Here is a 15,025-nt window from a genome sequence, read left to right on the forward strand (position 1 = left end):
AAATCGCAATAATTGACTTATCGATTCGTATCAAGATTAATCGGTATCGAATCGTGACCTATGAATTGTGATACAGATCGAATCTCAAGGTACTAGGCAATTCACACCCCTAATATATATATATATGTATATATACATATATATATGTATTTTTAGCCGTCAGAAGCCCATTACTGCAAATGGGGGGGAGGGAATTTATTTTCATTAATGAATTAATTTATTTATTATTATTGTTATTATTATTATTATTTATTTATTTTTTAACCATCAGAAGCCTGTTTTCCGGCAAAGAAAAAACTATTTTTTTGTTTTTTTTTGTTTTTTACTTGGCAGGAATGGTAAAAAGAAATTTGTCACAAGAACACTACTTTGCGAAAAAAACAAAAAATGTTTGTTTGAAAAACACTTTTCTGGTCACAAAATATCTTACAACGAAAACTACATTTTGACATGATATGTTGTCATAAATAAATAAAAAACACTAACGCAAAATGTATATTTTGTCTTTAAAAATATTTTTTCTTTTCCACAAAAGCTGATTTTGTAAAAAAAAAAAAAAAAAAATTGTTTTAAGTATATTTTGTCCCAAATTCTAGATTTGGCCACAAAAAACTCAAAAATGTTGCTCCATTAACACAATTTTAACAAAAAAAATCTTGTCACAAACATGACCGACAAAGAAGTCATAATTTTTTTGCAAAAGAAACAAACTTTTGTCACAGAAATATTATATTTAGTATTTTGTCTCCAAAAATATAACACTGGAAAATAATTTCACACCTAAAGAGTTTATTATAGCCCATCACCATCGCCAGGTTGTGCTTTCTTTCACTATTAACACATAAAACGGCTTTGCCGCTCAGTCTTTCCCAGCTGTGGTCGCAGCTATTTTTGAAAGCGAGAGAGCCGGCCGGGCTTGTCACAATGTCAGCGTGTGCAGAGAGCATGCTCTCATTATTGCAGAGAAACATGGAGGACTCAAGCAATTTGTGCCTTGGGCTTACCTGAGCTCTCTCACCTCACTAATAATGCCTCCTCCCGCTTCCTTCTCCTCAAACTGTCTGTGTTGAAAGCACTTGCTTCTGTTGAATTCATTCCAAATACTTGAGTTATTGAGTCTGTTTTGATTTGTGTGTAGTCATATTTTTAAAGAAGCATCACATTAAATAGACACTGTGTTGCAAGAATAATGAGCACGGGAGGATGATGATTGTAGTCATGCCGCTGTGCAGCACAGTGACACGCTGTGTGCCACTTGAGGATAAGAATACAGTGCTTTTAAATAATGGCTGATCGCAACACAACATTCACAATTTTTGTGCTGAATACAATACAGTTGTAAATAAGCAAATAAGAAGATAGCAAAGTGGAGGACTAAATTAAAAATGTGTCAGTTTTCTGTCTTGTCTTTAGAAATTTAAGAAATCGTCTTCCACTACATTGCACGGAACCAGCTCTAAAAATTATGAGAGAAAAAAACACATTAAAACAAATTTGCCACTTGACTTTACAAGTCATATTATTGCAGGGAAAAGTTATTATAATGAGGAAAAAATTTAATCAATGGAAAAAAACAACTGTAATATAACTATATTCTATATTTTGAAAATACCATTTAATTTACGAAAATGAACTCTGATTTTACGTGTTAAATGTAAAATAACATGAAATCACTGAAACTGTAAAAACACAATATTTCTCTTCATTAACAAAAAATAATCCATTAGAAATACATTTATTGATTGTTAAAATATGTTTTACAAATGTATCATAATTTCACAAATATTTGTCTGTTATTTAATGGAATAAAATTTCAAAATTAAACTTTACCCCCCCCCCCACCCCAAAAAAAAGGGAAAAAAATATCTACTGAAAAATTCACTGTAAAAATTCATAATTTTACCATAATTTCTTTGTAAATTTACTATTTTTTAAAAGTGAAAATAACTAAACTAATGAGGTATATATTATGTCATATGTAATGTGAAAAGTAATAATTGTATAATCCTAATAAAGTTGTAATTTCAGGATGAAAAAGTTCAGTTCACAATGGAAATGTTCCAGTATTACAAGAAAATGTTTTTGATGACGAAAAGTTGACAAAAATAAATAAATTTTACCTTAACAAAACTTATTTCACAAGAAAGTTTACATTTTTACTCATCAAATTCATCATTTAGGAAGTTGTACAGAATAATGTATTTCATTAGAAAAAAAATCACTATACTATGAGAATTTATTGATGATAATGATGATGATTTAAAAAAAAAACCCCAACAGAAATCATAATTTAACAAAAAGAAAGGCAAACATTTAGATGTTTACATTGCAATTGTAAAAGAAAGACTTAACAAAGTTAAATCAAAAATATTCACCCAAAAAAGTTGACAAATTACAGTTAAAAGTGTTTGCAATACGTTCGAATTATGTAATCAATACATTCGAACGACTTTGCAGCACTTTCGAATGGCATAGAGTAAAAAGGGTTTCCTAGAATCTGGCTGTTCCATGCTTCCGTAATTTTATGAAATTACAGGTCAAACTTGACCCTAGCGTGGATAATTGCAACAGAAAATGGAGGCACTGTACGTGTTATTTCACGAGAAAGATATCATCATTTTGGAATTTTAAAAGTTGCACCAATTCAAGAAAACCACATTTTCAAAAACACAAAAATTTAGTTGATGTCTTCTTCTCTGTCTGCCAAAACCACATAGGCGCCCCCTACAGTCACTTAATGACATTGATGCGCATACTGTATAATTGAACTACTCTTCTCTATGAAAGAGGGACAGTGGAGGCAATAATCAGAGGGGGCAAATCACAGTTTGGCTTTAGCCCCAGATGCTAGCTACCTAGCTCCCTAGCTAGCTAGCATCAATGGCTAGTTAGCTAGCATCAGGGGCTAAAGTCAAACTAGCTGCCTAGCTAGCTCCGTTGGTGCTCGTTTACCTGCTAGGGAGCTAGCTAGATAGATAGATAGCATCAGGGCCTAAAGACAAACTGTGGCAGAGTTTTTACTTTCTGGACCTGGATTTGCCACCTCTGGCAATAATGGCCGAGTGTAATAAACACAAACTGCAGATGCGCATCGCGGCGACTCGTTTGAATCTAAATGTTGAATAATAGAGCAAGCTGAGTCTAGACGGCACACGAGGAGGCCTTCATATTCGGTAATTGAATTAGTCGTCGTCTTGGGATTACGCGGCGAGTGTGTATGTGCGCTGAGATCATTTAATTGAGAACAGCGTGTTCAATTGCAGGGAACAAATCCGCATGCAAAGCTTTGCACAGTGGAAATCACAAGGTACTTTTTGTCTACCGAGTTTGTTTCTGTTGCCTTTTCTGCTCTCACGGGATCATGCAAATCGATTCAGGAGGAGAACACACTTTAAATGCATGATGGATGGATGGATGGATGGATGGATGGATGGATGGATGGATGGATGGATGCGAGCAAGCGTGTATGTAAGTGCAGTGCGGTGCTGCAGAATGGAGAGCGAGCGGTGATCAAAACGGCGGGCGCTCTAAATATAGGATGCTGCTGCACAATTTCTTCTGCTTGAGCTGGGATTCACCCGACCTCAGTTGAGGATGCAGGGAAGGAAAGAAAAGGATTCACATTTGTTTATTTGAAAAATCTGCATAATTGCTTTTGCCTTAAACTACATATGGAGTGGCGCCTTGAGATAAAAGGTTAATTTGTTCTATGACCGAACACATGTTAAAATATGTTCTATATGCCTACACTAGTCTAATCATCTCAGCGGGCGGCCATTTTGCCACCTGCTGCCATTGAAAATGACATTAGAATGTAAAGAATTAAACTGTGTGCCATGATTATTTCATTGTACTGCTCCTTCTGGTGTGAGCGCTTTGGCCACCAGGGGGCAGTGGTATGCATAAACAGTTCAGTACTAAGTTGAGATAGGAGTACTGGTACGTAACTCAAAACACTCATTATTTCAATTTATGAAATGAAATACAATTTTATGTTACCTTATTTCTTCTAAAATGTTCGTTTTGTTTTTATTTTAAATTTGGGGGTTTAATTTTAATTTTAAATTAAATGACTTTCCCCCCGTTTCTTTAGGTTCCCAATTAATTTTAAACTACAATTCATGATTTATTTTATTTTATTTTTGGAATAGTGCTTTCTAATATGTCCCCTAAGCTTGACAAAAAAAAAAGAAGTAATGATGCTCAGTTTTGATTGCTGTAATTTATTTGTCCTGGCGAAAAAAAGTGGATCCTATTGAGAGCTCTTTTTAATTCATATTTTGTATGTGTTTGTTGTAATCAAAATGTTAGAAAGGGCTCTCCGTAGCCTGTTGTACTGTACTTCACTGTATACCGCATTAGAAAATATTGTTACCAAATGAAACCCATAAAAAAAAACTATTACAATAATAAATACTTAATTTTATCAATTCGATTCAATTTATCAATTAAAAATTCTGCCTTCGTGCTTCTTTTTTTTTTTTAACCATACTTGCAAAGTAATATGTCGTCTAATAAATTTGCTTGAAAAAACATCAATTGACCAAGTTTACCATGAACACAGAAGGACATCTAGTGGTCCATTGTGAACATTTACTTCCCTGACTTAACAACAGGGGGCAGCATCATAATTGCGAGTCAATTCGCCACTCATTTATTTACTTCCGGTATCATTCTTCTTTCTCTTCCGGTTGTCGTCTGTTCGTGTAAGAGGTATCCAAACCTTTTTCTTGACGATGAATTCTTTAAATCTAAATCAATCAGCGAGTGTTTGTAGTTTTTGTGCAGAAACAGTGGCATGGTTTGATAAAGCACGTTACAAAGCACACGTCCGGTGCACTATTTTATTCTTACGATCCCTTTTTAAAAAGGATGAGTTGGTGTGAAGTTGTATCCGTGCTCTTAGCGTTAGCTAGCGTTTAAAATGATCCGGACAGTGCCATACGTCATTTATTATGTTTTTTAGTAAAAACTGTACGTTTCGCTGTTAAGTCATTGTTAGAGTGATATTAAGTGTTATAAAATACCGGCTATTAAGTTGTCTTCTGTTCTGACTGTCGTAAAACTTTTTTTTAACGCTGATGTAGATAGCAAATGTCGCCTTATTGGCATTGTCTCACTCTACTTTTTACTTTCGTAGGTAAACTCGAGTCACAATGGCAAAGTCGAAGAACCACACGACACACAACCAGTGTAAGTATTTTCTTAGTCACTGCCAGCCTCCCAATGAACATGATGTTCCTCCCCGCATATAACTGCCAATGTCTGTGAAAATGTTACAGTACATCATATGCTCTATTCTCCCTCCGCAGCTCGTAAAGCCCATAGGAATGGGATCAGGAAGCCCAGAACCCATCGCTATGAGTCTCTGAAGGGGGTTCGTACTCTATCCAGTGTCCAAAATATACCCACGTATAACAAGGCTGCATTGGTGGACATGATGCTTACTGTAACAATCTTTCTTAGGCTTGATCTACACTTCAAGCTACATATTTAAAAGTTGTGTGTTTTGAAGCGGGCACGATTAGGATACGCGAGTGTCTCCAGATTGCGGTTAGGCCTCTTCCAAATATGGATCAATTCTGTGTCTTGGAAGTTTCACACACTACAATGTTGGAGGCCGATCTCAGTTGCTAACATGGAAGACAAAAAGCAATCGCATGATCAAAACGTTTTGGTATAAACGTATAGCGTGAATGCACGGATTTGAAATTCCCGTCTCACGCCATTCCTAACATGGATGTGAAGTTTTGTAGACGGAGTACAAGTACTTTTGAGCTGGCATGTAGCTGTGCAATATTTTAGTAATCGCGCATTCTTTGCAGTTTTTATTTCTTCAATTGAAATTTTGCACCAAACTGTATAGTCTTGTCAAGAAATGTTGCCAGTGAGGCAATTTCAAGCACTAAAATGAGCAACGCACAGGTTAACTAAACGTTCTGTCATGTTTAATATATCATGCCATGAAATGAATGCGCCGGGCCTTAAAATGCGCATGTCTCACAATCTAGAGTAGCATGGAGAAAACACACGTAAACTATGTTTCTGAAGGGTTTCGTTTTGTATTTGCAGGTGGACCCGAAGTTCCTGAGGAACATGCGCTTTGCCAAGAAGCACAACAAAAAGGGCATGAAGGCGGTGAGGAAGGCCGCAGCTGCCGCCGCCCCCGCTCCCGCTCCCGCTCCTGCTCCTGCTAAGAAATGATCTGCTTGTCACCCCTTGTGTTACCATCACAATAAAGCAATGCTTTGTTAAGCACTCTCCTGTCATTTCTTTTTTTAAATTTTTGTAATATATATCATAATCTCAGACTGTCAATGGAAGGGGAACTAAGGGATGGAAAACATTACTGGTATTATAATGGGGCAGCTGTCAGTGTAGTAAGGGCCTATAAACAAGCTGTATACTGTTGCATTTTCAAACAAGTGTGTACAATATTGTTCATTACGATTTTACATACAGTACAGGTGGCATGTATAAAGTAGACCCTGTGGGTAGTTCAATGGACTTTGGAATATGGCAATTGTTTTTTTATGCAAAACACAACCACAGCACCACAAATAGAAGTAGGACACTGAATAAAATGGTTGTGACGCACACACTTAATTGGATGTTGAGATTGATAAACTGAGGCATTTAGAGTCACCAAATTACGTTCCCCTGTTTGGAAGTTAGAAATTCCGACTTCCCTTGAATACAGTGAACGTTACGTCAAGTCCGCTGGTGTCGTCACTTCCGCTCACGCTGACACCAACTTGCATCATTTCTCGTGTGTCTTGTCAACCGGCAGCATGTGAGTAAACCATTCAGACTGCCACAGCGTAAAATAAATGATATGAGTATTACCACGCTTGTGGCAAACTCTGCACCTTTGTGTGTAACTTGAACGCCTTCAATCACTAACGCCGTGACGCGTTTTGTTTTGCAGAAATGAACTTAAACATTGACTGGCTAACTTAGCTCGCTAGCTAATTTCAAAGAGGCGTCATTACTGAAGAGAAGTGAACTTGAAACAAGATTTAGTGCGCATATATCGGGCATTGGTTTTTAAATGACATATCGTTTTTCTTTCTTTGTTATTTTTTTTTAACATAAACGTTGGTCAAAGTGACAGACGGTGGACAGCTAGTTGATTTGTTAGCACTTCAAAACAACAAATGAAATACCGTACATGTAAATCAAATGTATTTATTTGCTGATATGTATGTTGAACGTGCTTAAACCAATGTAAGTCAGATTCCTGGTCAAACATTTTTGTAATTTAGTGGCCACAATAACACTCAAGACAATGTATATATATTTTGTTTTTAAAAATGCATTAATTTTGATGTGAATTAATGGCATTTTCTTTTATTAAATGATAACGTGTGACCCTTTATTTTATATAGTATGACTATTTTGACTCTGAAGCACTGGTGAAAAGTTCTGCTTAAATAAAGTTTACTTTCTTAAATGTGATGCAATGTCTTGCGCTGATAGTCACACACCATCATGGTGGAGCCGGTGCCTGAGTCCATCAACTTTCCCTCACAAGAGGAGAAGATCCTGCAGCTTTGGAAAGACAAGGACTGTTTTTACGAGTGTCTCAAACAATCCAAGAACAGGCCCAGGTGAGCATACGAGTGTCTCAGCCGCTCATAACTTCGTAGCATTTCTTGTCTAACTTGTTGTTGATGACTGTCTTGACTTGTATTGAGAGGAGTGGAATTAGCTTTTGCATGGTTTCACCGTATGCATGGTTTAATTGTATGATAATGTACGAATGATCTCTGCAACTAAATCGTCGAGCTATGTAATGAGAAACCCAATACACATGAATGGCAAAAGTGACCAGGTGTGTTCTATTCCACTCGAACCAGCAGTCCATTGCCAAAGTATTGGACTTTAAATGGCAAGTTTAAAGACAATCTCATTGTCAGAAAAGCAGGGGCGCCCTCACTTAAACGTCCATAAAGCTCTGATTAAATTTTGGGAAACATTTTGGCCAAACCTTAACCATTGTAATTAACTTAATTACAATGCCAATTTCCCCCTCCAGGTATACCTTCTACGATGGCCCGCCCTTTGCCACGGGTCTGCCCCACTACGGTCACATCCTAGCAGGCACCATCAAAGACATCGTCACCCGCTTTGCCCACCAGAGTGGCTTCCACGTGGATCGGCGCTTCGGCTGGGATTGCCATGGCCTGCCTGTGGTAAATAATACTGTATATTATTGCAGTTGTTTTGAACTCGCACCCTCCCGGAGCTCGCGATCAGCTGTGCGTGTTTGTAGGAGTATGAGATCGATAAGACCTTGGGAATCACGGGCCCCGGCGACGTAGCCAAGATGGGCATCGCCGAATACAACAATCAGTGTCGAAAAATCGTCATGAGATACTCCAACGAGTGGGAGGTGAGAGCGTGTAAGAAATATAAGTGTTGTGTTTTGGGAACTGCCAAATGTGTAACCTGCGAACGCTGTCTCGTTGGTCGTTGCCAGGTGTTGGTCAATCGAATGGGCAGATGGATCGATTTCAAAAACGACTATAAGACTCTTTACCCGGAGTTCATGGAGACTGTCTGGTATGTCTGTCTTACGACATGTTGAAAAGATAAATATGAGGGGAAAAAAGTAAAAAAATTGCAGCTTTTATTTCATGGTATTTACAGCTAGTCGGCTAAAAGTATTGCAAAAGACATTATTCAATTAACTCTTTGACTGCCAGACGTTTTCAGAAAAGGGATGCCGTCAGTGCCAGCCGATTTAAGCATTTTGACTGATCTTTCAAGGTCCACAGAAAATGTTCTGTTTGGACTATGGAAACACACGTACTACCATGAAAGATTGGACCTTCATCTTTCATCAGAAAAAAAGAGTTTGTTTCTACCTTATTCCGTTCTTTAGTAATCAACAATAGAAAATGGTTAGTTTGACCCAATTTCGCCTGTTTTGGACCAAAATACGGAGAAATCAAGCTTTTAGTGAAACGATATTATTTCATGCATTCTAGTGAATTTTACACTTATTTTTGTCCATGAATGATGCCACAAACACCTAAATAGTGCTTTACTTCTATAAAACACTACCACCAAGAATGAAAAAGTGTTTTTTGATAGCAAAATACGTTTATTTACATTCAACAGTGTAACAATTTGACAACAATTTGGCAAACTATTTACAAATGTGTGCAACTGTGGTGCTATTTACAAATATGTGGATGTTTCAACGACAGTTTTTCTTTTTGTAACACTCTCCTGCGTGCAAGGAGACGCAACAGCATTTGCACAACAGATTGCCTCTTCGCGTGCGCCACTTTCTTGCAGGCCGTTTTTTTCCGGGGAATAGCAAGTATATACTGCAGTGTGTCATCAAGTCTAATATCAGGATCATGCTACGGTTTCGTTACGTCTCGCTTCCCCGTGTCCTTCAGTTGCTATACCGGGTGGTAGGAGATGTTCTGATCCATTTTATCCACTCCATTCATGGTGGCATCGTAGTCCAGAAACAGTGTCTTCTCCGTGATCAGACTGTACCCGCTCCTCCGATGAATATGCATTGGACTCGGGGTACTCTTCATTGTCCGATCGAATGTCCGCTTGTGCAGCTCCGCGTTTTCCGGCGTTAGCAGCGCTAGCCGGTGAGGCTTTATGACGAGAGAATAACGGCCGCGTCAATGCTTCCAACTCCGGCGTCAACCTCGGGAGTGACCATCATCATCATCATCAATGTGCATTGGTCGATGCTTTTCGACTACTCTCCATCGTCCGATCGAATGTCCGCTTGTGCAGAAGTACCCGGCCGGCTATTGTGCGCGTTTTCCGGCCTTAGCAGCGCTAGCCGCGCTAGCCGCACTTAGCCGGTGAGGCTTACTACGTGATCGTAAACACGTCAAGGCTTCCAACTTTGGCGTCAAACTCGGAGTCATCATCATCATCATCATCAATCTGCATTGGTCGATGCCAACTCTCCATCGCCCGATCGAATGTCCGCTTGTGCAGAAGTACCCGGCCGGCTATTGTGCGCGTTTTCCGGCCTTAGCAGCGCTAGCCGCGCTTAGCCGGTGAGGCTTACTACGTGATAGTAACAGTCGCGCCAAAGCTTCCAACTTTGGCGTAGAGCTCGGAGTCATCATCATCGTCGACATCAATGCGCTTTTTAGTATTGATTGATGCTTTCCGTCTTTGAAAAAACCGGTTGCTTGGTCAAGCCATTGTGGCTTGGATCAGCCATTGTCTCCTCAACACTCTAGCTCCGCCTCACGTCTTCTACTGACGCCCACGGTGGGCGGCCCATCCAACCTTGTGCAAAGAGAGTCATCGCTGCCCTCTAGGGGCCAAAACGAGTCTTTGACTAATTATATCTGCCTGATACTTTCAGCACAGCTGCCCAAGGCTTTCCTGCACCCGTTTTTGAAAAAAAAACAAAAACATAGGGGACGTCTTTTAACGTCCTCGGCGCCCTTCCCTAGGTTTATGCTAAACGTTTTATAACGTTTATGGCAGTCAAAGAGTTAACTCAAAGTGAATAATAACCTCACTTGCCATCGTTGTATTCCACTTTTGAGGTTCTGCTGCACTTTAATCAGTTGAGCCACTATCCCGTGCCAAAAATATTGGATTTCAATAGCTAACAAATCAAAAGTGAGATTTTAGGATTGTCCCGATGCTGCTCAAATTGAACCATCTATGATATGATGTGAAGAGCATGTTATGCCTTTATTTGTTCTTTCAGGTGGGTGTTCAAGCAGCTGTATGAAAAGGGTTTGGTGTATCGCGGCGTCAAGGTCATGCCTTTTTCCACTGCTTGCAACACACCGCTCTCCAACTTTGAATCCCACCAGAACTACAAGGTCTGCGCAACCCTTACCACTCGCATCTTAGACAACACAGTCGGTCACAACACGTTTTATTTCAGGACGTTCAAGATCCTTCGGTCATCGTCAGTTTCCCGCTGCTCGACGATGAAGGCGTGTCTCTCATCGCGTGGACCACCACTCCGTGGACACTGCCCAGCAACCTGGCTCTGTGTGTCAACCCTGAATTGTCTTATGTCAAGGTTCAAGGTAAGAAGAGTCTTGACAAAAAAAAAAAAAGAAGTAAAAATTAAGAGTTTGGTGCACACCTTCGTTTAAGATGGGTTTATGATGAGATTGGGCTTAGCTTGTTTGTTTTCCATGCTTTTTTTAAACAATAAAAGTAGAATCTATAAGAACATCATCTTTTGCCAGGGCAAAACCCTGTTAGATTGTGCATTTGTAGCGATTAGCTAATGTTATGACCAGTAAGTACTAAATGTTCTAGAACTTGATGATTCCAATCAGCCTGTCATAGCTAATGGAATACAGCAGGGGGCACTGTTGAAGCACTGAGCCAATGACTCAGTAACGGCGCCGCCTGTGCTGCATGGGAGACCGCCTTGGAATACCAATGATTTTTTTTTCCCTCCTTTGCATCAGTTCAGTCTCTTTTTAGCTCTCATCCTCCCCGCTTCATCTCCAGCCAACATTTTCTGCCCGTTTGCCTTCACCCTCCACCTGTTTTCGACCCAACGTCGCTCTTATGTCGGCCGTGCCTCTCCTCTCTCGGGCTTCTGTCAGGCTCGCAATCATCTGTCACACCAACGACGCGGCAGGAACGTCTTCTTTTCCCCCATGCTGCTCCAATCTCCTCCATGAACCGTTTATTTCCATATTTTGGTGTTTTGGGACCGTTCTGGCTCCCCTGATGGCAACGCCTCCATCAGCTCTGTCGCCGGTTGAGCAGTCTCACAGCACGGCCATGGAGTCCTTATCCGACCTTGACTTTTTATGGCTGTGGCCTCATTGTTAACAAGCAGGATTAGACCCCCCCCCCCCCCCCCAATCCAAGTTAAGTTAGCAGTTATGCGGAGAAGAGCATAATATGGTTGCTGTTTATCACACATGAAACACGGATCAATAAACATAAATCACTGTTGTCAGGGCCATTTGTTTCAGCTTTCAAAAATTAAGCAGAGCATGACAAAAATAATCAGTCACGTGTCGCCAAAGTAGACAGCTTAGAAGACACTAACGAGGAGGAATTGATTTGCAATGGCCGCTAAGTGTTCTGTGTCACACTATTTGCCGGATGATCAATTTTTCTTTTGTTTTGCTTCTCCCGTCTGTGTTTTATGTTCTTTTGTAAAGTACATGACTTCAAAGTTGTTACTATTTCAAAACCAAACTGTCTAGGCCAGGGGTTGGCAACTTTTACTGTCAAATGAGCCATTTTAGGCCAAATAAATACCCCAAAATGTGTCTGGAGCCACAAAACATTTTAACATTGTGGTGAACGAAACTGTGTTAGTGTTAGGCTAAAATACTGAGGGCCCAAGAGCTAATTAGAGCTGCACTATAACAGAAAAATATGCAGCATTCAATACTTTGAGATTACTTCTCTTCTACCTTTTGTTTTCCGTTTTTAGATTTTATTTATTTATTTTTTGTAATTTGTGATAATTCGTTTTTCATACATTTTTAGGATTTTCTGCCTCTGTCAAATTCCTTACATTTTTGACAATTTTACATACGGTCAACTGCCTCTTCTTCCTTTTCATTTTACGGCTATATTATTTATTATTATTTTTTCCCTTTTCATGACCTTTTTGGCAATTTTTGTGTACATTTTATGCTAATTTTTGGGATTCCTTCTTGTTTTTGGTCATTTTACAGTTACTTTTTGAACGTTTTCTTTTCTGCTTTTTTTTTTAAATCGATTTTCTGCCTTTTTAAAATTTGTATTTTATTTTTTTTAGCAATTTTGTGTACATTCTATGGCAATTTTCAAGATTTCTTCCTTTGTTTTTGGACATTTTATGGTTACTTTTTGAACGTTTTCTTTCCAGCCTTTTCTTAAATCAATTTCTGATTTATTTATTGGCAATTTTGTGGATATTTTATGGTAATTTTCAGGATTTCGTCTTTTGTTTTTGGACATTTTATAATTACTTTTTAAAGATTTTCTTTTCTGCCTTTTTAAAAATACATTTCCTGACTGTTTGGGCAATTTCATGGACATTTTATGGTAATTTTCCGCGTTTCTTTCTTTTTGGCCATTTTATTGTCACATTATGGACATTTTTAGATAATTTAAAAAACTTTTTAATCTACTTTTGTCTCTTTCTGACAACTTAAAAAAATGTATCTAAATCATCAAGTAATTTACAGAATATTAAAAAATAAAGAAATACATATGTACAAAATAACATTAATTTATACTACCAGTAATTTAGTATTTTTTTTTTAAATATATATATATATATATATATATATATATATATATATATATATATTTAGATCCACAGCGAGCCACAGGAGAGGGACTAAAGAGCCAAATGTGGCTCCAGAGACGCATGTTGCAGACCCCTGGTCTAGGCTATGTTTTAAAGTAATGTGTCGTTAGCCTAATAGCATAATTACCCTTACCCAAGTAATTAAAAAAAATTTTCAGTGTTTCTGGCCAAGACATACTTTGGCCGAGAGTTCTTTAGCACCTTCGACTGATAGCATGTTAACAAAAGTCCAGTTTTTACTGAATACAAATTTCGTTGCTATGGGATTTCTCCACTATGTGCCTTCATCACTTGTCCGCAATGCTGCGACCCCGATGCGCTAGTACAACCGCAAAGACTTTTGATGTGGAACTTGAATATAAATAATCTAAATGTACCTACCATACAGGTACATTTTTGCCTGAGGTCACCTGTACTTGTTTGCTTTTCTCAGATAACACCACCAACAAGACATACATCATGATGGAGTCCCGGCTGGGTGCTCTGTTCAAGTTGGAGAGCGAATACAGGCTGCTGGACAAGTGAGTGCTCATAGTGCCACTTTTCAAACATGCGAGAGAGTGAGTCACGCGTCCCTTTTAGATGTAGATAATTAATCACAAGTCCCTCTGAGCTCCCTCATACAACAGCAAAGCGCATTTGTGTAAAATTCTACCAAAAGCGTGCAGAATTTAAATTGCAAATGAAACAAGTAACATGAATGTAGTCAAGCATTTCTGTTTCATGCTTAAGTGAGTCACACTGTGTTGCAAATAAGCAAAGATTCTGATACGACCCGAGATGTGCCCCGCCCCTCCCAAAATCAGTTGGGATGGGCGCCAGCTCACCTGTCACCCTATAATGAGAACAAGCACGATAGAAGATGAATAGTGCAAGGGTGTCTTGGATGGAGTTTTCCTGAATTGTTTTCTGAAAACTTTTCTTTCCACTCTGCCTGACGTGACTTTGAAGCTTGTTCCTTGCCTTTCCAGATTCCCTGGCAAAATGCTGAGTGGAAAAAAGTACAAGCCTCTTTTCAATTACTTTGCCAAGGTTAGTAAACTCTGTGGCTGTCTCCAACTTGGATGTATTGGTTACAAAATAAAAACAACCCTTTTTTTTTTTTACCTTCTCGACCATATACTATTTATTTACGTTCTTTAAATCTCTCTCTCTGTTTATGCATCATTTAATCTCAGTGTGGAGAGAAAGGAGCGTTCCAGGTGGTGACTGATAATTATGTCAAGGAAGAGGAGGGCACCGGTGTGGTCCATCAGGCACCTTACTTTGGAGCTGTAAGTATGGAAGTGGATTTGTCTTTGTCTGTACAGGAGAACAGAATCCATCAAATTGTAATCTGTTCCGAATTCACAATCCCACAGAAATAAATCAGGATTTAAATAATCTGTTCTATTGTTTGGAAAAGTAATGTTTTACTTTAAATTTCAGGGGCTATTGTAGTTTAAAAAAAATATGTTTTTTTAAAAAAAAAAACTTGTATCAGAGATAAAAAATAAAAATAAAAAGGTGCACCAATCCCACAGATAAATATCTCATAAGAATTTGTGGGTTAAATGTTTTGGTCTAATTCCAAATTATTGTTAGTGTGTTTTCTATTTTGGAGGTTCCACTGCAATTTGTCTTCCTTCCTGACACATTTGATTGTCTTTATTAATCCAAAATAGGCTTTGAGCAACTGACCTGTTAATTATGTCTGCATTTCACAAAATATAAGAAAGATGAATTATCGAT

At 38.6% G+C, this 15,025-nt stretch overlaps 2 protein-coding genes across 2 annotated transcripts in view; both read left to right on the plus strand.

The window, feature by feature from the left end:
* The first annotated feature begins 4,653 nt into the window (after positions 1–4,653).
* Positions 4,654–6,258, plus strand: rpl29 (ribosomal protein L29). The gene is made up of 4 exons (XM_086087266.1): positions 4,654–4,713; positions 5,141–5,193; positions 5,313–5,377; positions 6,073–6,258. The coding sequence occupies exons 2-4, from the start codon at positions 5,157–5,159 to the stop codon at positions 6,202–6,204; spliced, it is 234 nt and encodes a 77-aa protein (XP_085943392.1). The 5' UTR covers positions 4,654–4,713; positions 5,141–5,156; the 3' UTR covers positions 6,205–6,258.
* A 491-nt stretch (positions 6,259–6,749) lies between these two features.
* The window catches only part of iars1 (isoleucyl-tRNA synthetase 1), a 46,091-nt gene continuing 37,815 nt past the window's right edge, over positions 6,750–15,025 (plus strand). The window contains exons 1-10 of the mRNA XM_086087990.1: positions 6,750–6,793; positions 7,480–7,610; positions 8,039–8,195; positions 8,276–8,395; positions 8,483–8,565; positions 10,715–10,832; positions 10,898–11,045; positions 13,728–13,815; positions 14,266–14,326; positions 14,473–14,568. Coding sequence (XP_085944116.1) covers positions 7,492–7,610; positions 8,039–8,195; positions 8,276–8,395; positions 8,483–8,565; positions 10,715–10,832; positions 10,898–11,045; positions 13,728–13,815; positions 14,266–14,326; positions 14,473–14,568 — 990 coding nt within the window. The 5' untranslated portion in view covers positions 6,750–6,793; positions 7,480–7,491. The remainder of the gene's footprint in view (positions 6,794–7,479; positions 7,611–8,038; positions 8,196–8,275; positions 8,396–8,482; positions 8,566–10,714; positions 10,833–10,897; positions 11,046–13,727; positions 13,816–14,265; positions 14,327–14,472; positions 14,569–15,025) is intronic.

Source organism: Leptonotus elevatus, chromosome 10 (genome assembly GCF_054856555.1).
Source record: "Leptonotus elevatus isolate MCC_2025b chromosome 10, RoL_Lele_1.0, whole genome shotgun sequence".
In the NCBI taxonomy this organism is placed as follows: domain Eukaryota; kingdom Metazoa; phylum Chordata; class Actinopteri; order Syngnathiformes; family Syngnathidae; genus Leptonotus; species Leptonotus elevatus.